The sequence below is a fragment of the Chiloscyllium plagiosum genome, unplaced genomic scaffold, assembly GCF_037043375.1.
Source record: "Chiloscyllium plagiosum isolate Xiang-an unplaced genomic scaffold, Cpla_swu_hap1 HiC_scaffold_53Y, whole genome shotgun sequence".
In the NCBI taxonomy this organism is placed as follows: Eukaryota; Metazoa; Chordata; class Chondrichthyes; order Orectolobiformes; family Hemiscylliidae; genus Chiloscyllium; species Chiloscyllium plagiosum.
Genome location: NW_028270192.1, coordinates 5,990,701 through 6,015,737, shown reverse-complemented (window position 1 = coordinate 6,015,737; position 25,037 = coordinate 5,990,701). Strand labels below are relative to the sequence as shown.

General features: G+C 40.8%; 1 long non-coding RNA gene and 1 gene segment (V, D, J or C); both read left to right on the top strand.

Annotated features, from left to right (window-relative positions):
* Positions 1-1,171: 1,171 nt before the first annotated feature.
* LOC122554656 (Ig heavy chain V region-like) lies at positions 1,172-14,658 on the top strand. The segment is given in 4 exon segments: positions 1,172-1,320; positions 1,449-1,753; positions 13,949-14,076; positions 14,216-14,658. Coding segments are annotated over 3 exon segments (363 nt in total).
* Positions 14,659-15,035: 377 nt separating this feature from the next.
* Positions 15,036-24,779, top strand: LOC148134597 (uncharacterized). Its single transcript, XR_015755796.1, has 3 exons — positions 15,036-16,297; positions 17,273-17,578; positions 24,417-24,779. It is a non-coding gene; the product is annotated as an uncharacterized LOC148134597 (long non-coding RNA).
* Positions 24,780-25,037: the final 258 nt, after the last annotated feature.

The window sequence follows — 25,037 nt, the reverse complement described above, 5'->3', positions numbered from 1 at the left end:
TCTCTGATTCATGCATCTCATTAAAACTGAGTGGGCCCTTTATACATGGTTAACACTGGTGTACTGTAACAGCGAATTTTTGCTGATTTTTATGAGTTAACTGCCCTTTCAGTGCTATCAGTGAGCAGAGAAATGTACTGTTTACATTTGTGGTAATTATTACTATAATACACTCTAATTTAACCAAATAATCCTGATGTACCCAGACTGTTACAGGCTATGGTTTAGACGTTGAGGATTTAAAAAAAAACCTTATGGACTGTCATGTTCTAGTTCATTAGATGCTCTTTCAAAAGTTTACCTAGGTGTTATGTATCACTGCGGACTCACATTTTGTTTCTCAGGCACACAGCTTTCCTTTACTGTGCATTTTAGTGTCGGAGCAATTTGAAAAAAAAGATGCAAGGAGAGAGACATTCTGCAATGTAAGGAGGTGCTTCTAATCTCCGGGTCCAAACTGTTTAGTGACATACACTCACATTCTGAACATAATCACTTTAGACATGCTCTATATTAGGTTGCCGAAACTGAATTTAGAAACGCAGATTAGAAATGGTATGTTATTTGGTAATGTGAGAGAGACTTTGAATGACAGCAAAAATAAAGTCATTCACTTTGTTGGCTAATAATATTATTGAAGTTCTTTTTAGCTTTATCTGCTTGTGGTGGAATGTAGGATTAAAGAGAGTTAACCTCTAATTGAATATTCTAAATATAATCACTTTGGACACGCTCTGTATTCAGTTGCCTAAATTGAATTTTGAAATGTTTCATATGAATTACATGTTATTTTGTAGTGCGACAGAGACGTGCAGTATCCAGGGAAGAAAAGCTCAACTGTTTTATTAGCTAGTAATATGTTTGAACTTTAATTTTAGTTTTATCTGCTTGTGAATGAATGTAGAAATAAAGGAAGCTAACTTCCTTTGTTTTATTTTAAACAAAATACATGCAACTATCATGTGAAACAGACCTGAAGCTACTCAAATTTACTTCCAAAGAAGCTGTTCAGCAAAACAAATATCCCAAGATGTGTATGTGTCCATGTTTAAGCAGAACCTCATGTAAATACATGATCCCATGTGTTCGGGCTGTCCAAGCTGATACCAGGATCCAGTCTGAGCCTCCAGCAGGAAACCAACATGCGGAAGCTGTAAGCCTGCCCCTTCCGATGGCCATATAAATCCTGGGCACTGGACCGTAATTCAACACTCCTGGGTCGGATCTGTTTAGAAAGATCTTAGCAGAACCGCTTCCCACAAGTTATCAGAATGATTGTGTCGACACTTTTTCTCAGTTTGTTACTGACTTTCTTATCATGTGAGTGTTTGTTTTTCAAGTCTCTCTTTGTGACTGTCTCAATGTTAGTCTACCGCAGGAATGTAAAAGACTCAGCCATCATTTCACCAACATTAATGCTCATGGTTTATTTGTTTTCTTTTTTAAAGGTGTCCAGTCGGAGGTTGTTTTGACCCAGCCAGAGGCAGAGACTGGCCGTCCCTCAGGCAGCTTGAAACTGACCTGTAAAACCAGCGGGTTCGATCTTAGCAGCTACATCTTGCACTGGGTCCGACAGGTTCCCGGACAGGGTCTGGAGTGGCTGCTGTACTACTATAGTTCATCCAGCAGTAACTATGCACAAGCGATTATGGGTCGATTTACTGCGTCCAAAGACACATCAAACAACATTTTCGTGTTGGACATGGAGAACCTGAAGATCGAAGACACCGCCATCTATTACTGTGCAAGATACGTAAGTAGAAGCTGGAGTGATTGATTACTGGGGCCAAGGGACCATGGTGACAGTGACATAGAACATAGAAGAATACAGCGCAGTACAGGCCCTTCGGCCCTCGATGTTGCGCCGATCCAAGCCCACCTAACCTACACTAGTCCACTATCCTCCATATGCCTATCCAATGCCCGTTTAAATGCCCATAATGAGGGAGAGTCCACCACTGCTACTGGCAGGGCATTCCATGAACTCACGACTCGCTGAGTAAAGAACCTACCCCTAACATCTGTCCTATACCTACCCCCCCTTAATTTAAAGCTATGCCCCCTTGTAATAGCTGACTCCATACGTGGAAAAAGATTCTCACTGTCGACCCTATCTAAACCCCTAATCATCTTGTACACCTCTATCAAGTCACCCCTAAACCTTCTTTTCTCCAAGGAAAACAACCCCAAGTGCCTCAGCCTTTCCTCATATGATCTTTCTACCATACCAGGCAACATCCTGGTAAACCTCCTCTGCACCCGTTCCAGTGCCTCCACATCCTTTCTATAGTATGGCGACCAAAACTGCACACAATACTCCAGATGCGGCCGCACCAGAGTCTTATACAACTGCAACATGACCTCAGTACTCCGGAACTCAATTCCTCTACCAATAAAAGCCAGTACGCCATATGCCTTCTTCACCGCACTATTTACCTGGGTGGCAACTTTCAAAGATCTGTGTACATGGACACCAAGATCCCTCTGCTCATCCACACTACCAAGTATCCGTCCATTAGCCCAGTAACCCATCTTTTTATTACTCTTACCAAAGTGAATCACCTCACACTTAGCTACATTGAACTCCATTTGCCACCTTTCTGCCCAGTTCTGCAGCTTATCTATATCCCGCTGTAACCTGCCACATCCTTCCTCACTGTCTACAACTCCTCCGACTTTCGTATCATCCGCAAACTTGCTCACCCAACCTTCTAACCCTCCTCCATTTATAAAAATGACAAACAGCAATGGTCCCAAAACAGATCCTTGCGGAACACTGCTAGTGACGGCACTCCAAGATGAACCTTTGCCATCAACTACTACCCTCTGTCTTCTTCCAGCCAGCCAACTCCTAATCCAAACCTCCAACTCACCCTCAATGCCATACCTCCGTATTTTTTGCAGTAGTCTACCATGGGGAACCTTATCAACCACCTTACTAAAATCCATATACACCACATCTACCGCTTTCCCCTCGTCCACCTCCTTAGTCACCTTCTCAAAGAATTCAATAAGGTGACTTCAGGTAAGAACTTTGAACTTTCTTAGTGACTTTTTAAAAACTTTCTATTCATGTGAATAATTCCTGAATTAAATTAAACTCAGATTCTGTGCTGAGTTTGGTTTGGTTTGGATTGATTTTTGTTCAGACTGATTATAGACTTCAGTTAAGGCTCAGAAAATAGTTACAATGGTGATGATGGAGTCAGTTGCTCGGTGTATCTCTTTTTTTGATCAGATGGGCATTCTTTGTGGCTGGGTTACTTGAAACACCTAATGTCTCTTAATCAGTCAGCTATAAATAATGTTTAATGTCAGTGTCACCCTGACTGTGAGTTTTATTATCAACAACAAACGCTAAGAATTCAAAGATGTTCGAGATATTACCAAACATGATTAAAATATGCTAAAATATCATTATTCATTTTTTGAATATATGTTCTTACCCTGGTTATATTTTCTCATTTATTTTGTTAATTTTGTTGATGACAAGCAGGTTAGAAACTGTCATAAAATTTTCTTGTGGTGCTGTATTTCATTCTGTTGATTAGATACTGAATTTGTTTTACTTGATACTGTTGAATGGAGTTGATTGGATTTTGGCTTTGTTTTAGTTGATTCAGTTTGAACTGTGTTGATTGGATTCTGACTTTGATTTTACTTGGTTTTGTTGAATTCTGTTGATTGGCTTTTGAAATTGTTTTATTTGATTCTGTTGAATTGAATTGGTTGGATTCTGATTATCTTTCATTTAAATATGTTGTCTTGAGTTGATTGGATTCTGATTTTATTTTCCTTGATTCTGTTGAATTGAGTTGATTGAATTCTTATTCAGTTTGTGAACCTGATCTGCGTTTTCATGCTTTCTGTAACTGGTGTTTTCTTTCTGGTGAGGAGATTGACTCTCTGGATTACTTTTCATTACCAATATTTGTGAAGTTCTTTTGTTTTTCACGAATCATTTCTGCATTTGTTAAAATTATATGACACATTTTTCTCTGCTTGATTGAAAACATTATATCCATTTGTAACAGTCTGAAAAACAACTTAAGGCAGAAACCCGGAAGTGTGAGAAATGAAAAAAAAACGAGTGTTTAATGTATTGACGTTTTTTAAAAAAACTCAGTTCTAATTGTAAACCAACTGAATTTTGTTTTGAGTAGCCTCATTGAAAATAACATTTGGGACTAAAATCTGAAACTGCAGAATTGATTAGATTACATAATTGAAACTAACTTAAAATTATAATGTGGTAATATTTGTTCATTCAGTAATTTTGTTTTGACCATGAAGTGATTAATCAATATATGCCTTCAACCGCTCTACTGTGCGCTGCACAAGATTGTCACAATCAAGAAGGGTGTACAGGTTGGAAATAAATTGAACTGTTGCCAGAAACGTTACAGCTTTAAGTGTTAAGTCCCTTCACAAACAAGGCTGCTGTTATGACTTGTTATTTCTATTCAATTTAATCATTAGTTTGCTGGATTCTGAGCAGGTTTGTTAGACTTCAATTTGTTTTTTTGTATGAGTTTACATCATGTTCTTGGTTCTGTTGAAAATGTTTGCAGAGCTAGTTCTGCTGCAAACACACCGTGTTGTGATCTGGTGATCGTTGATCTGTTGAGGAGGGACTGTGCTTGGGTTACATTAAATGGTTTCTACATTGTTTTTGCAATGTTAACACGGTTGGTGACAGTGAACCGCTCCAGGTTCCTCATTCAATGCGATCAGCATGCGAGGTGACATTTCATAAAGCCTATTATTAAGTGAAAGACAAATCGCAAAGGTTTTAGAAATGAAGGGAAAACAGACACCTTCGGGCGCCATTTTTACTTAAAAGTAATAATTAAGGATTAATCTAATCCATTCTTTACAATCCACATTCAGAACTCAACTATCTAGTTCAATCACAAGGTCTGTCTTTAACAGTTTACAAGTCATAGAGAAATATAAATAGAACTTGAAAAGTCTAATGTTCTTGCTCTTGAGCAAAAATGCCATGACAGTGTTATAATTGATCAAGAAACACCTTTCAATTCCGCTGTACACTACATACATATTTTTCTGGCTGGAAAAGATCATTGGCAAAGACCATTTGGAAATTCTGCTCAATTCTATGAAGAACAGATCAGTTTCACTGCTTTGATCAGTTTCACACGTAACTTGCTTTGATTTATTGGTATGTCCCTGATTAAACTGGATTTGCAGGATAAAAATAAAACATTAACTGAATTATTTAATCTGCACAGTGCTTTAGGTGTTCCCAATCTGTGCATTTTAAATAAATAGTTACATTTTACAACAAAATATCAACTGAGGAGTCATTCTTTCGAAACAACTGCTATCGTGAATTATGTGACCAAGGCCAAATTTCGAATTAATTAAAATAATCCACTCATGAACTCGCAGGGCAGCATGGTGGCTCAGTGATTGGCACTGCTGCCTCACAGCGCCAGGGCCCCAAATTCGATTCCACCCTCGGGTGACTGCCTGTGTGGAGTTTGCACATTCTCCCTGTGTCTGCGTGGGTTTCCTTCGGACGCTCTGGTTTCCTACCACAGTCCAAAAGATGTGCAGGTCAGGTGATTGGCTGTGCTAAATTGCACATAGTGTTCAGGGATGTGTAGGTTAGGGTGCATTAGTCAGGGGTAAATATAAATTAGGGGGAATGGGTCTGGCTGGGCTACTTACTGTCCAGAGGGTCAGTGTGGAATTGTTGGGCCAAATGGCCTGTTTCCATACTTTAGGAACTCTACTCTTAAAATCATGGGAGTAATTGCTGCAAACACAGAGAATTCATTTTACATCGATGTGTTCAGATGTATGTAGAGTTCACAACTTTGCAGAAGACATGAACTAGAGGATAACAGAGTTCATTGTTTATTCAGACACTGAAAATAGAGTAATATTTATTTTAATTAATATACTTGACCGATTTATTGCAATGTAGCGATCGGAAGGAATCTGCTCACATTAGTTAAGTGTGACTATCATTTAGATTAGATTTCCAGCAGTATGTATCGGGCTATTTGGCCCAACAAGTCCACACCGACCCTCTGAAGAGTAACCCACCCAGACCCATTCCCCTACCCTATATTTACCGCTGACTAATGCACCTAACACTATGGACGATATAGCATGACCAGTTCACCTGACATGCACATCTTTGGATTGTGGGAGGAAACCCACACAGACACAGGGGAGATTGTGAAAACTCCACATAGGCAGTCACCCGAGGCTGGAACCGAGCCTGGGTACCTGGATCTGTGAGGCAGCAGTGCTCACATTTACTTAGATATCAGTTAAAGCGGGCAACTCCAGACAGAAGCATGTTTTCGATTCATACCTTTTTAAACATTTTCGTTCATTAAAAGCAGTTAACAAGAAAATGACCTTGCCCTAATTCCTTCAACAGAAATGCTTTCCACACTGGAATGCAGTATCGACTTTATGCAGTGCATGCAAAATCTCCGCAGTTCAAGGAACGTTTTAAGAATATGTAAAAATAATTTAGAGAATAATCCATTTCCTCCGGATCCGTGCTTTAATTGGCGATATTTCCCACCTCAATAATTTTGTTAAATGCAATGACTTATTAAGTTTATTAACTCAGTGGTTATTTGTGTTCATTGTGAACGCATTCTCGTTCACTTAATCCACTGGTTAGTTCCTCTGATGAATGTTCAATTACAGTGAATATATTTGATGTGAGGAGTTGAGCAATGTATCCTCTAGGATTAAGTCTGTTGTTCAGTTTGTTTCAGTGCTATGTCTGACTAACTTGTCAGCGGTCCTGACCATTTGTAAATTGTCCAGTTCGTATACCTGAATCTCAGACAGTTCAATTTCATCTCGTGCTTCAAAACCACTTTTATCTGCCAGAAATACAATATTCGATTAGGTGCCTCAGAATTGAGAGCCCTGACTAAGTTGTTCCAATCAGAACGAACGTTTCAGGAACAAAAGGCAGAGAGCAAGAGTTTTGAAATTGGTTGTTGGCAACAAGAGATATTTGATTGAGCGAGGCAGAGGGAAATATGCTGCATATTTTCTTTGTGCCTCAGTTATGCAGGACATTTTTCGTGGCACAATGTAGAATCAGAATTTTTTTGCATCTTATTATTTGAAAACCTATTATCAGCTTTTAATGTTACTGGCAATGGTCATATTTCACTTCAAAACATTTTAATCTTTTCCAAACTAAGTAGACCGTCTGGTGCAGCAACATTCACAGGGGAAAGAGGAAGGGAGATCTAGGTTGGATCCAGTGACAGTGAATTGATGGCAATGCAATTCCTAGATTTATTCCTCTGTAGTTCCCATAGAGTTTGAACAATTGGAGCTGCTGTCAAAGTATTCTTGGATAAATGTTGAAATGTTGAAATAGTGCGGCACGGTGGCACAGTGGTTAGCACTGCTGCCTCACAGCGCCAGAGACCCGGGTTCAATTCCCGACTCAGGCGACTGACTGTGTGGAGTTTGCACATTCTCCCCGTGTCTGCGTGGGTTTCCTCCGGGTGCTCCGGTTTCCTCCCACAGTCACAAAGATGTGCGGGTTAGGTGAATTGGCCATGCTAAATTGCCCGTAGTGTTACGTTAAAAGGGGTAAATGTAGGGGTATGGGTGGGTTGTGCTTCGGAAGGTCGGTGTGGACTTGTTGGGCCGAAGGGCCTGTTTCCACACTGTAAGTAATCTAATGTTACTTTCATTGTACAAACATTCTGGTACAACCCCTGGTTGTTGGAAGGTGTTAATAACTAACATGGTTTATGTACTGTCAAAACAGGTGGGCTGTGTTCTCCGTGATAGTGTCGAGCTCATTGTGTTCAGGTCTGTTGTGATGTTGTAGTAGAGTCCCTGATTCTGTGCCAGGTGGCCTGTGTTCACTTACAACCTGTTAGAGAGGTATGTAATACTATCTCTTATCAAGTTACTTCAGTGCAAGAAAGCAGATTGAAATGTTTGGGTGTTTGTTGGAATTCCACTCACAGAGGCCAGTGAAATCTATTCAATTGCTGTCCTGACTTGTGTCTCTTAGATATTAAACAGAATTTTGGTGGTTAGCAGCTTTTTCCAGATCAATATTTGTTCACAAGCTTTTGGGCATCGCTAGATGGGGTTAATGGAGTAAGTGCTCAAAGAAATCCCAGCTTTTGACTTGCTGTTATGACAATATTATTTATAACTAATCCAGAATGAATCATTTTCAAAGCATATTTGATGAGATTATGCTTAGGCTGTTTTACTTTATATTAAACCAGTGCTGTAGCTGAATTTGATTGTTCAGTACGGTGGGAGTTCCACTGAATCCAACACTTGCTGCAGATGGTGATAGCTTTTCAGTTGGTCTTCAATTGCTATCTCAGACCATCCAGTACCTCTGCTAAGAATTCTTTTTCCAACAGGAGTCAAGCCAACGTAATCACTGTTTATCTCAACAGGTGTGAGCTCTTGTGCCAAAAGCATGAAAACAATTTGGTGAAGGGGTAGGGGGTCTCTGATTGCAGAAGGTTAACCTTGCCTTCTCTCCACAGGAGCTGCTAGACCTGCTGAGTTTCTTCAGAAATTTCTGTCTTTTATTTTCATTTTCTAGCATTTAAAGTTTGTTGTTTCATTGAAAAAAGTTATGTTCGATTAAACAAGTTATTCAGAGAAAAGATGCATTTGAACAAATTGAGAATGTACAGAGATATTAAATTTAAGAGAATCATTGAATTTGACCGCCCTGATCTCGAGCTGTAGTTTCACAAGAAACTATTATGAAGCAACAACACACTCCAGAGTGCAGTGGCTGCTGTAATTGGGTGGAAGTTATTTTGATCACTCAAATAGAGAATGTCAATGATCCCGTTCCAAATAATCAACAGAAGGTTTTTTATAAAGCATGTGCAAAACAATTAATTTGTTGAAATATTTTAATAAAAAGTGTTCACCTCCAGTGCTAGCTTAATGAATGACACAATGATAGGAAAATAGGAGCAAGAGAATGGCACTCAGCCCCTCGAGCTGTTCCACCACTTACTTAGATAATGGAGCATCTGTGAGCTAAATCCACAGGTCTCCCTTTGGCTAAAGCTCTTCAACACCTTTGATTAACAAGCAAAAACTATCCCAGATTTACTGATTCGACTGCCCGTAACAAAGGGAGACACCATTTCTGAAAGACATTCCTGTGAGTACTGTGACACAACGAGGCTGGAATTAATTGCTCATGAAAGTAAACTTTAAATCTCTGACAATTTCCAATTGAAACATCCCAATCATCATATTTCTTTAATTTAACACTATACTTCCCTGGAATAAAGAAATATAATGTGTGATTGCCTTGCTAAAATGAGGGAAGCTTCATTCCTATTACATGATTAAGAAATAGCTCTGTTCATTCAGTGAAAACACAGTCAAATCAGACAAAAGGAAACCACGTCATCTTGTGTAGACAAGTGCCTCAAATAATTTTCAATTCTTCCAGTGGTTGTTTGAATCTCTAGACAGGTGTGGAAGTGTCCGACTTTTTATATCGCCTTGAGAAACCAGTTGTCATCAGTCTATTTGAATTGCTGAAGTTTGTGTGGTATTAGCACATTCACAGCGCTGTTAGGAAGTGAGTCCCATGGCTGTGATCGAGGAAGAGGAAACGGGCAGGGAAATAGTTGAGAGTCAAGTTGAAGTCTAATTTGGAGGAGAGCTTTCAGGTGAAGTATTTACATGCATGTGCGCCCTTATCCTCAAGGATCACAGCTTTGGAACATGCTGCCGAACAGACACGTCAGCATGCAAACTGGAAGCTGAAGAAGGCCCCGCGGCCCCTCTAGAAGGCTATTCCATTCATGGGATCATCATTAATTTTGCTGCTCATCAATCTTCCTAACACACCGATAACATTGAACCTGATAGTTTACTGTTCAGCAAAAGAATGGTGAACCTTTGAAATTCTCCGCCACAGAAATTGATTGAGGACAAAATCTTAAATGATTTCAAGAAGGAGATAGATTGCTTCAATCCTTTAAAAAAATGCTCCGGTTATGTGGGAGAAAGGCAAACAGGGTACAATAGTGGTTGAAAGCCATGAAAACATTGAATGGGGCATGGTTTGTAAGTTTTCACGTAACGCCAACATTGGTGGTATAATTGGCAGTGAAAGTCATCTAAATGTGCAATGAGATCTTGATCAGTTGGGCCAATGGGCTGAGGAGTGGCAGATGGAGTTTAATTTAAATGAATACGACATATTGCTTTTTGAGAAGACAGATCAGGTCACAACTTACAGAGTTAATGTTAGGGCACTGGGTAGTATTGTTGGTGGGCGGCACGGTGGCACAGTGGTTAGCACTGCTGCCTCACAGCGCCAGAGACCCGGGTTCAATTCCCCCCTCAGGCGACTGACTGTGTGGAGTTTGCACATTCTCCCCGTGTCTGTGTGGGTTTCCTCCGGGTGCTCCGGTTTCCTCCCACAGTCCAAAGATGTGCAGGTGAGGTGAATTGGCCATGCTAAATTGTCCGTAGTATTAGGTAAGGGGTAAATGTAGGGGTATGGGTGGGTTGCGCTTCGGCGGGTTGATGTGGACTTGTTGGGCCGAAGGGCCTGTTTCCACACTGTAAAGTAATCTAATCTAAACAGGGCCCTGAGGGTCCAGACTCATAGAGTCTTACAGAGTTAATGGTAAGGCACTGGGTAGCGATGTTGAACACTGAGGACCCTGAGGGTCCAGACTCATAGAGTCTTACAGAGTTAATGGTAAGGCACTGGGTAGTGATGTTGAGCACAGGGCCCTGAGGGTCCAGACTCATAGATTCTTGAAAGCATTGTCTCAAGTAGCTAGTGTGTTGAAGGTGTTTGGCAAATGTACCTTCATTGGTCAGAGCACGGAGTGCGGGAGTTAGGGCTTCATGTTGTAACTGTCCAAAACATTGGAATGAATTTCCAGAGGAAGTGGTAAATGCAGAGATAGGTCCAACATTTAGAAGACAGTTGAACAGCTACAGGAACTGGATAGGTCTGGATGGATATGGGCCAAATGCAGGCAAGTGGAATTAGTTTAATTTGGGAACTCTGGTCAGCATGGATGAGCTGGACCAAAGGAATTGTTTCTGTGCTGTACGACTTTATGACTCACTGACTTTATGGTGGAGTAGGCTCAAAGTTGGAAGGTCGTGAGCAAGTGAGGGGCTAGATTGGGCATGTGGGAGAGTTTGGGCTGGGAGGCTGTGAGGTGTTGGCTGGCTGCTGGGTAAGCTTGCATGGACTCTGTCTGGCAAGGTGGCATCAAGGAAATTTTAATGGTCACAGGATAATTTGGTCAAATTGTGCTTGGTAGGTGAGGGGTAGTTTGAGCTGAAATGCAGGAGGTCTGTCTTTGCCAGGCTGGTTTATGGAGAGGTGAGCAGAATGCCAGGCTGGTTAGTGCAGAGGTGAGCAGCATGCCAGGCTGGTTAGTGTAGAGGTGGGCAGTGTGCCAGGCTGGTTAGTGTAGAGGTGGGCAGTGTGCCAGGCTGGTTAGTGTAGAGGTGGGCAGAGTGCCAGGCTGGTTAGTGTAGAAGTGGGCAGTGTGCCAGGCTGGTTAGTGTAGAAGTGGGCAGAGTGCCAGGCTGGTTAGTGTAGAGGTGGGCAGAGTGCCAGGATGTTTCGGGGGTGGAAGGTCACTATAATGAAGTGACAGCTGGACGTGTTGTCAAAATGTAAAGCTCAGAGTCTGGCAAAATGGTAGGTGGTAAAGCACAGATGCGAAAGGAGCTAGGATGCAATGTGCACAGGTTGATTTGGGTAAGATGAGAGGTCAGTGATCAAGGGTTGAGATCATGTCTTGGGTAGTGGGCTTTTGTCAGAGGTTGTGAAAATGATGGTGTCAGGTCCAGTCAGGGCCATATTCACCATGGACCAGGTAGAGGGTGGCAGGAGTGTAAATGAGTGAAAGGAATTGAGATCATGTTGGACACGCTTGGCTCTGTTAACAAATGATAACATTGATTCCCATAATCCAAAACTGGTGTTTGCATCGTCCCAGTTTGAATTCCATAGTTTTGTCTCAGTTTTCTGGAGCACATGGGATCAATTCTGGTATTCGAATACCTGATATCATTTTGTTTCACATACAGAACACAAGTAGACATTTTCTAATAAACATATTCAGAAATGTTATCTCTGGGGCAGTAAGGATTTGAACTCATTTCTTTTCTCTCAGAGACAGAAATTCTATCACTGCAACAGAAGAGTTGCTCATATAACGCTTATCTCTCCACGACAATTGGAAATGTTTCCTACAACACCAAGGTCAAATCTAATTATAAGCAATCCATTAAAATTAGAACAATAAATTAAAATAATAAAAATTGCAGTCTGGTATAAGAACAGATACAGAGAGATGATCGCAAATGCACATGTAATGACACCTATACGGGGTCTCACCTAAAGACACATATTTATGTGCACACTCAAATGTGCATATAGATAAGATATCACACACACATACTCACACAGAGCCACACATGCAAGTGGTACTTGAACACTCACCTAAGCTCATACAAAAACTTACATACACCGAAAGAAAATCATTTGCACAAATGAACAGGGGTACTCACACATAACCATGAGAAACATCGACACACGGTAACACACAAATGGGCATGAATACATATACATTCATACAGCACAATGCGTACAGACATACACACATGAACACACAGATACAAAATCTGAAAAATGTCCTCCCACATGTCAACTCACACAGGCACGTAAGTGCACAGAGATAAATATTAATATCATTATTTTCCCATTTTCAGAATCACAAACATATGATGACAGAGGCAGCTTAATTAGTTATTTTTAAACCACATTGATCAGCATGTATACAATGTCATACGTACACACAAATTCAGAGTCTCACATGCAGACACACAAGTGCAGAGGTCAACAAATGGAGAGGACGTTTAGTAAATAAGGATAATGGGCACAAGGATCAGCAAGTATCCACAAACAATAGCACAAACAAGCTGATCAGGAGATGGTTTGGGAAAGATTGCCACACAAGCAGACATCATCATATAAATATAAACATCCATCAAAACATAACATTGCATGCTAACATTTATTAAGCATAAACATGAAATAATCTAGTGTAGGTAGGATCTGAAACAGACACATAAGCACACATTTTAGATAGCACTAATGAAAAGTGAACACTCACAAAGACATTACAAGATAAGCATAGGCAGCAACGAAGTGGCATATTAGCATGATGATGCTTATACAATGTGAAAAGACCAAAATTTAGGTGCACAAACACATGAGCACACCAGCAGTAAAGGAACAGGAATATGTTTATTCATGCACAGACTCCAACATGGGCAAGAATGAAGTAAGAGACTCTTATAACCACATACACAAACATTAAAGGAAAACCAAATACACCAAGCAGTAGATCAAATAAATTAAGGGACACACGTACAAAAACATATTCGTAAATATACAGATCCTTCAAACAAAAATATGAAGCAATGTCCTGACTGTGATGTCACTTATATGCATGATTTGCTAAGCAATTGGTCACCAATACAAAAGATGAGAATCACATTTGAACTTTTATTCAGTGCTGGCCACAATTTTCAACTAAACCGCTGTCACAGCCTATATTTAAAATATAATGATATAATTAAAATAATCATTCGTAATAAGCATTCCTCAAATAATAATATCCTTAAATAATAGATTCAAAGAAAAATAATTTAAAACGTTCTGACATGGACAAGGAAGAAAGAACATGTGCAGTTAGTATTTGTAATTTCTTGCTGAGTCAATAATGCACTAATAGATACAGATAAGAGTCACATTGAGAAATACCTGACTGCTTTATGAAGATGTAATGGTCTCCAATTACATGACTTGGATGCAGATAGATCGATCTGGATCAATAAACAATCTAAATGCGTTCTCTCGGCTTTATATTCATAGATTCAATAGATCGCACTTGGATTCAAGACTATGAGGATGATAACAGCAACATCTGGACAACTGCTTCCACGTTCATCACCTTGTCCTTCCTGAGTATTTTCTATAGCGCTGCCGTCACTCTGGTGAAGGTGAGAATAATCACATCTTTCTCACACCAAGCAGCCCAATATGTTTTGTGAAATCTCTAAGTGTGCCATTGAATAAACATTAAATCTGAAAGTCCCTGATCATAAACATCTGCGTCATTGCTTTCTCTCTCTTTTTCAGGTTAAGTAAATGAGTTGTGGACCCCTTTGATTTTCCTGATCTGCTTATCAAGGTCTCTGAATTCCCAATCTCCAATCTGTCCTGTTGCTGACTCTAACAGTGAGATTACTTCAGTTTATTAGCGTGTAACTCAGACAATTATTGATGGATTTTCGTTTTTACTTTGATATGTTTGAGATGGTTGTGGTTGGAAGAATTTGTAGCTTCCCAGTTGTATGAAGCCCATTTGTTTTGTTTTTATTTGTTCCTTACTCAGAATGGTTGCCTACCCTTTCTGATGAGCCTTTGTATTCCCTTTCTTGTGACTGTTACTGATGTACAGAAAATTCCCACCTCAATGTGGCATCCAGCCATTATATTCACTTCTGTTAGCTTTTACATCAACTTTTTGGATAAAAATGCTTTCTGAAATGTTTAATAAATCTCGAATGAATATGCACTAACCTTGAGTTTGCTTAATTCTTTCTTCAAGGCCAGTCAGTAAATAATACATTTTCCCACATCCTACTCCTTTCCCAGCCAAATACTTTCACTTGTTCTGTTTGATTGTATTTTATCCAGTCATTTAGTTTAATGCTGCGCTACCATGCAGCCCACTAATGTAAATACATCTTTCACACGATATGCCTGATGGAACACTCCAGAGGCAGAATGATTAGAGAACATTTCCGCTTATGCACCAAGGGTCACGGCCTCGGGTCACCTCATGATAATTTTATAGGCTCCACCAGAAGCCGAAAAAAGGCAGACAACGGAGTTTGAAAGTTTACTCTACACTGTCTAAACTAAAAGTACTCTCAATGTCGGGACAGCCTGGGTTAGTAATGCAGAAATCGCCACCTAAAGCGCCCAACGAAACATTAATCAGCCAAAAATGTCAACGTTCAGTCAGGTATTCAGACACAACACGTGCACAATCCAAGGGCGGATTCTCAGAACTGGAGTTTTTCTCACACATCAATCTCATGGAGCACAAATCCCGGGATCTATTTGACACACCACACCTGTCAAATCCCAGGGAATGAGACTAAGATCTATCTGATACAGAGATATTACTGAACAGTAATTCTCAAAAATAATAAATCAGAAGTCGATGTTGATCAGGCAAGGCAGAGCTCATGAGTACCTGAAATATTCAGCCATTGAGATCTATATGACGCAAGATGGAATTGAGAACCAATCATAGCAACTGTTCACAGAGTCTGGAAATTATCAGCAGAGGAGAACATTCTCAATTTCTCAGAGTTGGTGAGGTGTATCATCCCGGGAATAGTGTTGTGAATCAGTCACGCACCTAATCTCATAATTTTGCATTTTTTCAAAAACGTGGCACCTGAAACTGGATGCAACATTCCAGGTGAGACAAGAGACTGTTTTATTTCAGTTTAATATAATTGCTCTGTGTTTGTTCTCTACAGGGTAGGGTGATGAAGTAGGGTTTATTTGCTCTTCTGTCCATGTATCATGGTACATTCCCTGATTTGTGCACATACACGCGGGGGATCCTCTGCTCCTGCACCCCTTTGGGTTTACCCCCTTACTATTGTATGTTCCCCTGAGTTCATCACAAAACAAAGAAGCACGTCACATCTCCCTGAGACTGAGATCTATCTGACACACCGATATTAATGAATAACAATCCTCAACAATTATAAATCACAGGTTGATTTCGATCAGGGAAGGCAGAGATTAGAAGTTCTGGAAACCCTGCTGCTTTCCATGTCCTTTCCCACAAGCCGTCTGTCAAGCTTTGAAGCTCTTAGCTGTTCTTCCAATATCCTAACATTTTACCTTAAATTGCTATTAATATTTTTCTGTAATTTTGCAATATAGACCAAAGCACAGGTTGAAAAAACAAGGACTCCAAACACTGAACTCTGAGAACGTACACGATAAGGCAACCTACATTCTGAAACGGCCTCCCATCCTCCCAGTCCCAGTGCTCAGCCCCTGCCTCTGCTGCTGCTGCAGTGACCTTCCTCCCAGAGAGAACATTCTGCCTTGCATTGATAAGTGAGGAAGGCTCACTGGACCTGATTTCCAAGTATGGGGATGGCAAACACGAGGGGACACAACTTAAAGGTGAGGAGAGATAAGTATAAGACAGATGTCAGAGGTAGTTTCTTTACTCATTGAGTAGTAAGGGTAGCTTTGCCAGCAACGGTAGTAGATTCGCCAAGTTTAAGTACATTTAAGTCGTCATTGGACAGGCAAATGGATGTACATGGAATAGTGTAGGTGGGATGAGCTTCAGATTAGTATGACAGGGCAGTGCAACATCGAGGGCAGAAGGGTCTGTACTGCGTTGTAATGTTCTATGTTCTATGATTCACTCTGATTTCTGTCCGGGGGTACTGCCAGCTGTTGGGTATTTCCAGCAGCACGGCACCTCGTGGGGCAGCACGCTGGTTCCGTGGTTAGCGCCGCTGCCTCACAGTGCTAGGGACTCGGGTTCCATTCCAGCCGCGGGTGACTGTCTGTGTGGAGTTAGCACTTTCTCCCCATGTCTGTGTGTGTTTCCTCCCACACTCCAAAGATGTGCAAGCTGGGGGAATTGCAAATGTTGTGTTCAGGGATTGGGAGGTTAGAAGCATTAGACAGGGTTAAATGTAGAGTAAGAGGGAAGGGAAATGGGTCTGGATGCGTTACTTTTCGTAGGGTGGGTATGGACTTATTGGGCCAAATGGCCTGTTTGCACACACTGTAGAATTTCAAAGAATTTGCATTTCCTTGGTTTGTATTTTGTGAAACTTCTCTGCTCTTCACTTGCAATCCAGTGAAAGTGTCAGTTGGTGAGATCTTCAAACAGTTACTGGGGTGGGATCAGGATGTTCTTCTTCCTAAATTATGTGGTAATGGTCAAGGTCGAGGCATGTATCTAAAGAGGGAACCAATGATCATGATCAGCAACTGGTAGGAAACAAACATAAACCCCAGTTATGCTGTAGACTTCAGCGGGAGCATACTGGCAAACGTTTACAGCTGAGGATACATTTGGGTAACTGATAAGGTCAAATGAACAGAAACTAACATGCTCAATTGGTCATTCCATTGTAGAGACACCGTCTCCCCCCACGCTTTATGGCCTGGTCTCCTCCTGTCAGGAGTACAACACCGGTTCTGTGATCTTTGGTCGTTTGGCGATGGACTATTCCCCTGACGTCAGCAAGGTAACCTGGAAGAAAGGTGGGGAGCTAATCACGACTGGATTGAAGACTTATCCATCAGTGAGAAACAAGAAGGGAACCTACACCCAGAGCAGCTAGTTAACCCTGCCTGGGTCAGCGGTACATTGCCCCAGCAAAATCTCCTGTGAGGTTCAACACAGCGAGACACACAAGAGCAAAGAAATGCCGTGTCCAGGTATGTGTTGTGGGAACTGAGATAAACAGAGCATCTATGATTAACATGAATAAGGTATTATTTATAACAGTTTTCACAGAATCACCTTATACAGCACAGGAAAAAGGCCCTTTGGTCCATCCAGTCCACACATATCAATAACAGCCACCTAACTATTCCAATCTCATGTGCCAGCACTTGATCCATTGCTTTGTGTGACTTGCCTTTGCAAGGATGCATCTAAATTATTCATACTTATTATGAGGTATGAGGGGCTCAGTCTCTACATGACTTATAGGCACTGAGCTCCAGACTCACACCACCCTCTTTTTGATTTTGTTTTCCCCCGAGATCCGCTCTAAACCTCCTGGCCTTACCTTCACCCTGTGCTCCTGAGGCATTGATCTCTCCATCAAAGGGAAAGGATTTGTACAGTTTATCCTGTCTGTGCCTTAAATAATTCCAGACATCATGATAATCTTCTCCCTAATTCTCTTCTGCTCCAAGGAAGACCCCCATCTATCTAATCTAGTTTCATAACTAAAACACTCCAACCCAGGCAAAATCCTGGCAAATCTCATCAATGCTGCCTTCAGTGTAATCACATTCATAGAGTCATAGAGATGTACAGCATGGAAGCAGGCCCCTTTGGTCCTACCCATCCATGCTGACCAGATATCCCAATCCAATCTAGTCCCACCAAGAGCACCTGGCCCATATTCCTCCAAACTCTTCCTATTCAAATATCCATCCAAATGCCTCTTAAATGTTGCAATTGTACCAGCCTCCACCACTTCCTCTGGCAACTCATTCCATTCACGTACCACCCTGTGAAAAAGTTGCCCAGTAGGTCTCTTTTATATCTTTCCCCTCTCACCCTATCCCTATGCTGTCTGGTTCTGGACTCTCCGACCCCAGGGAAAAGAATTTGTCTATTTACCCTATCCATGCCCCTCATAAGTCACCCATAGTATCTTTATTTTCAGCTACTAACCATCACCAGTAAATTGAATAATTTATGTTCAAAGCCCCTCCCATCATCAAAGGTACTGCAGAAGTAGGAAGAGCTAGAAGGAGATTGGAGTCAATTTTTCTTGTGGTGAAACATTACTGCTATTCTAACACAAGGGATTTCTGAGGGATGGTCCAGTGAAGCTATGTGGATGGAACTCATAAATAAGAAAAGCATGATTACTTTGATGCAATTGTAATAGTCCCCCCAGTAGTCAGAGTGAAATTGAGTAACAAATATGTTGAGAGATCTTATTTATACGTAAGAATAGTAGGATTGCAATAGTCGCAAATTTTAACCTTCCAAACAAAGTGGGACAGCCATAGTCTTAAGAGCTTGGATGGTGAGGAATTTGGTAAGTGCTAAAGTCAATTTTCTTCATTAATATGCAGATGTAATTATCACAGAAGCAGCAAACCTGACCTACTCTTGTGATATAAGGCAGGGCAAGTGACTGAATGGTTAGTAGGGGAGCTTTTTGGGGCCGGGGTCATAATTCGATTAGTTGTAAAATATCTACGGAAAGGATTGGCATTACATATGTTAAAGTTCTTAATTGGACTATGGCAACTTTTGATAGTATGAGACAAAAACTTTCAAGGGTTGATTGGAGTAGACTGTTTGCAGCTCAAGGAACGGCCGGCAAGAGTGAGGCTTTCAGAAGTGAGATAATGCCAGTTCGGAGGCGTGATGTTCCTGTTAGTGTGAAGATAAGGCTGGTAAGAGGAGGGAACACTGGAGGAATAAAGATATTGAGGCTCTGGTTCAGATTAAGAATGAATCATATATCAGATATAGATAAATGAGTTCAAGTGAATCTCGAAGAGTACAAGAGGTGCAGGGATATTCTAAAGAGGGAAATGAGGAGGGCAAGAAAGGAAAATGAGGTAGTCTTGGGAGATAATGTTAAAGATAATCCAAAGAGATTCAACTGGTACATTAAGAGCAAAGGGGTAGATCATAGAGTCATTGAGATGTTCAACTTGGAAACAGATCTTTCAGTCTCACTTGCCCATGCTGACCAGATATCCTAAACTAATCTTATCCCATTTGCCAGTACTTGGCCCATATCCCTCTAAACCCTTCCTATTCGTATACACACTAAGATGCCTTTTAAATGTTGAAATTGCACCAGCCTCCACCGCTTCCTCTGGCAGTTCATTCCATACACACCATCCTCTGCAAAAGTTACTCCTTAGGTACTTTCAACTTTTTCCCCTCTCACTCTAAACCTATACTCACGAGTATAGGTTTAGATGAGACTCCACCCACCCCAGGGAAAAGACCTTGTCTATTCACTGTATCCATGCTCTGATGATTTTATAAATCTTTATAAAGTCACGCCTCAGCCTCCAACGCTCCAGAGAAATCAGCCCCAGCCTATTCAGCCTCTCCCTATATAACTCTACATGGCTGTGAATATGTATAAGCCTAGAGGGATACATAAATCATGTTACATTTTATATAAATGCTGTTTTTTTTATTATCACTTAGTTTAAAATGGAGGATTGGTGCCTTTTCAATTTCATACCAGTAGCACAAAAAGACCTGGGGAAATAAACTGCAACAAAAAAAAATGGACAAAAAGTGATTGCAGTACGGATAATCTCACCATATCATTCGTGTAAAAAATAATTCCCTGTTTTGACCTTGCAGTTAATAGAGTCTATTAATTAGTCCAGTATTTGTAATAATTTTCATCTATCTGTCATTCTACATTTAGTTCTTATAGTTAACGTGTGGATTACTGCACCTCTCTAAAAATTAAAACAAAATAAAGTAAAACTGCAAATTAAATATTGTATCTAATTACGACAAAAACATTAGCAATTCAATGACACCAAATTGGAAAGGAATGTTGAAATGTAGCCAATTTTGAGGACTACAAGAAGTTGCAAGAGATCATTAATTAATTTACGGTATGTTCAAATAATTAGCAAATGAAGATCCACACAGATAAACGTAAGGTGTTACATCTTGGTCGGAATAATGTGCAGGTCATTTATTCAAAGATGCACGTCTAAGTGAGGGAGACAAACAAAGGGATTTCAGACAATTACATCAGTCACTAACAATTTCACCACAAGTTCCAAAGGCCATAAAAATGCAAACAAAGCTCTAAGCTTTATCTCTAAAGGGATAGATTTGAAAGTAGGGTCCCTATAAAAATTTGGTTGACTATAATTAAGAGTATTGCTAGCAGTTCGAGTTGACATATTATAGAATGCATGAGAGAGAGTGAAGAGAAGATTTATAAAAATGCTACACAAGTTTCTGGCTGTGCATATCAAAGAAGAATTGTTGTGCTGTTCAATTCTCTCTTGAAAACAAGGGATGACTGTTCTAAAATTATGAAATGTTTTGAAAAGAGAAGGTACAGAGAAAACATTTCACTATGGGAAAGAACATAACTAGAGGCTGTCAATACAAAACGATACCTCAAAAAATCCAAAAGGGAATTCAGAAGAAACCTCTTCACTGGAAGAATGATGAGAACTGGGTGGGGGGGGGGGGGGGGGGGGCAGGAGCGGGGAGGCGGAATATGTGACCAGACGGAATAGTTGAAATCAATAGTGTCGATGTATTTCAAGGAAACCAAGCGAGCACATGGAAGGGATGGGAATAGAGAATTACAATGGGCCATTTAGATGAGGAAAGATGTGAAACACCTTGAGTGGAACATAAGCGCTGGCATGGACTGATTGTGCCAAATGGTCTGTTTTTCCTCTATAATCCTGTGTAGAAAACCACCATTGTATGAAACAAAAAGTGTATTAAGAACATCAAGAAGAATTATAAAGTTTCTCACAAAAAGTCTCAAGTATCCAGCACTGAATGTAAATGATTTTATCACATGGCCACACTTCACTATTTGCTTGATAGCACTGAAACAGCAGTAATCATAGTACTCTTACTAGGAGTAGGAGTAACCCAGTGTCCATGCTCCAATTGGGGGATCCTAATGACTTATTAATGGTCTCAGTAGGACCTGCTAACCTGGTCCTGGGAATGTTGTGAACTGTCTAGCCCTCACGGCTTCTTTCACTCACTTACTCTGATTTCCAGTTACCGTAATGATCGCCACCATGAACAGGAGACTGTTCCAGTATGCAGATGGGATACCCTGTTATGAGCCATAAGGTACTTCATTAGGAGGGACATCCTGCAGGCGTGTCTCTAGGAAGCAGGAGGTGGTCTCCCACACAATGGAGGACCCACCTACTGCTAACAAACTGCCAGCATTGGCTGGAACAGACTCTACATTGACCACCTGAGTGGCAATCCTTTCCCTAATTTGGGATCAATAAAATACTACGGAGGTGGAAATATGAGAGCCACTGAAACTCCTTCCTTCCCTTATCATCTTCCACCCTATTATCCACCTAATGACCTTGCAACCTTCCCGAGAGGGCTGATAGAACTCAGTCCCATTCCAATATTCAAGAACATGAAGAGCTGGCAAACTGGTCAACATTGATAAAGCTTAACACAAACAGTCTTGACCTGACTGTCAAATTCTAAAATGTAACTTGAAATGAGTTCACAAAAACTAGCAGAAGTACAGGAACAGCCACTTCCATCCATCAGAAACAAATTTCTATGATTGGGAACGGGTGGTCTGCTATTTGGAATGGAACAGTGCATTTGAAAAGTTAATGAGCAGCAGCAATATTTTGTGTCAGACATGTGCACAGTTTGAAGCTGTTTGCTGATTCAGTTTTGCTAAAGCTTTGGCAGATACATTCCAATTAGAATCAATTAAATCTGCCAAAGTGGACATTAATACTCACATTTATGAGATGCTTTAACATAGAACATAGAAAAGTACAGCACAGAACAGGCCCTCTGGCCCACAACGGTGTGCCGAGGTTTAACCCTAATGTAAAATATAATAACAACCTACACACTCCTCAACTCACTGCTAAACATGTGCATGTCCAGCATTCGCTTAAATGTCCCTAATAACTCTGTTTCCACCACCACCTCTGGCAATGCATTCCATGCATTCACAACTCTCTGTGTAAAGAACCTACCTCTAACGTCTCCGCTATACCTTTCTCCTAATATCTTAAAATTATGACCTCCTCATACCAGTCAATCCTGCCCTGTGGAAAATTCTCTAGCTATTGACTTTATTTATTCCTCTCATTATTTTGTATACCTCAATCAGGCCCTCCTCTCTTCCCCCTTCTCTTTAGAGAGAAAAGTCTGAGCTTATTCAAGCTTTCTTCATAAGGCAAGCCCTCCAGTCCAGGCAGCATCCTGGTAAACCTTCTTTGCACCCTCTCCAAAGCCTCTATATCTAGCAGGGCGACCAGAACTGGACACAATATTCCAGGTGTGGTTTCACCAGGGACTTGTAGAGCTGTAGAAAAACCTCACTATTCTCAAACTCGATTCCCCCATAAATGAAAGCCTAAACACCATATGCTTTCTTAACAACCCTATCCACTTGGGTGGCAACTTTGAGGTATCCATGTACTTGCACACCCAGATCCCTTTGTTCCTCCACACTGCCAAAAATCCTGTTTTAACCCTATATTCAGCATTCGAGTTCGACCTTCCAAACTGGAAAAGGATGCACCGAATGCCAAACAGGAGAAGGTTTTTTTTAGATTAGATTACTTTACAGTGTGGAAACAGGCCCTTCGGCCCAACAAGTCCACACCGACCCGTCGAAGCTCAACCCACCCATACCCCTACATTTACACCTTACCTAACACTACGGGCAATTTAGCATGGCCAATTCACCTGATCTGCACATCTTTGGACTGTGGGAGGAAACCGGAGCACCCGGAGGAAACTCACGCAGACACAGGGAGAATGTGCAAACTCCACACAGTCAGTTGCCTGAGGCGGGAATTGAACCCGGGTCTCTGGCGCTGCGAGGCAGCAGTGCTAACCACTGTGCCACCGTGCACCGTGCACAGAGAAGAGTTAGGACCAATGACCAGGAACATGAAACCGGCTTTTAAGCAAGCTTTCAAAGAGAGAATGAGTACCAGAGGGCATCTAAGGACGTTTATCAGTAAAGTACATCTAATTCAGGGGCTTGACCATACTCATGGACAAAAAGATATAAAGCAATCAGAGAACCAAAGAACAGAGTGTGTATAAAAGGGGTACAAGAGACAGCGTGGATCAAGGCCTTGAAGATCTTACAGACAGACATAAGTTTAAATTCAATACATTAGATGATAATGAGCTAGTTAAGATCTCAGTCCTTTCTCCATAAGCTGAAAATGTGTTGCTGGAAAAGTGCAGCAGGTCAGGCAGCATCCAAGGAGTAGGAGAATCGACGTTTCGGGCATGAGCCCTTCTTTATTTCCTGAAGAAGGGCTCATGCTGACCTGCTGCGCTCTTCCAGCAACACATTTTCAGCTCTGATCTCCAGCATCTGCAGTCCTCACTTTCTCCTTTCACTATAAGCACAAGTTTAAGTTTACCAGTCTTGTCCAGGCCAGCATTAAATGGGATTTTTATTTGCGCTGTGCACATCTCCTGATTTCACAAGATATCTTAGTTTTGTAAATTCAATAGAATGCATTTTCCACCGTTCACCAATTCATTAAATAGAAATTGACAGAAATAAACAACTTTCCAAAGCTGTCTTTCAACAGCCAGACTGATACAATATTCAAAGAGGATCTGCATGAACAAAGTGGGCTTGTCAGGGGGTTAAATCATTTCAAATTCGAAAACTAGATTCCATTTTAATCATATCAGCTGGATGTTGGATACTCCATTAACAAAAGGTTCCCAAATTCAAACGGTTGTTTGCAAATACAGAAATTTGGTATTGCTGTTAAATAGGACATGCTCTTTTTTTTGTCTTGCATTCATCAGGATAGCTGCAAGGCTTTTGATATAAAGGGAAACAACATTTTACACTGAACAAGGAACGAATTCTGATGCTTTGGAAAGTGCACAATGATTGATCGAGATGTCCCCAATGGAAATGGACTGGTCAGATGGTAATGGACAGTTAACAGCTAAACTTTGTTAAATTTTCAATTGGCAGATTGCCTGAGTGGTCAAGGTATTGCCTTGCCAAACGAATCAGAGAATGGCCATCACCAATTTAGTCGAATCACAACAAGCATTGGCAGTTAACGGCCAATCATCACCTGGTCCATTCTCCATGCCTTTACCAATCAGCATGCATTACTCAGACAGATTAAATGCTTTCTCGCTATCCATTGGTATTCTTGAGAGTGTCCTGCTAAGTACAATATTAAAGACTTAAATAAAAAAACTTATTTTCATCAATACTCAAATTTCCATGTTGTACCAGCTGGCAGAAGTGAAACTTAACTATAATGTATCAGGCCTACAATGAACTGGTAAAGTTCGGCACTGGTCTCAGAGGAAAACCAGCAACAATGTCCTTGTGGGGACATTACTTTCCCTTTGATACTATACAACAACAATTTCAAAGCCATTGAGGAACAGAAATAAATAGAAACA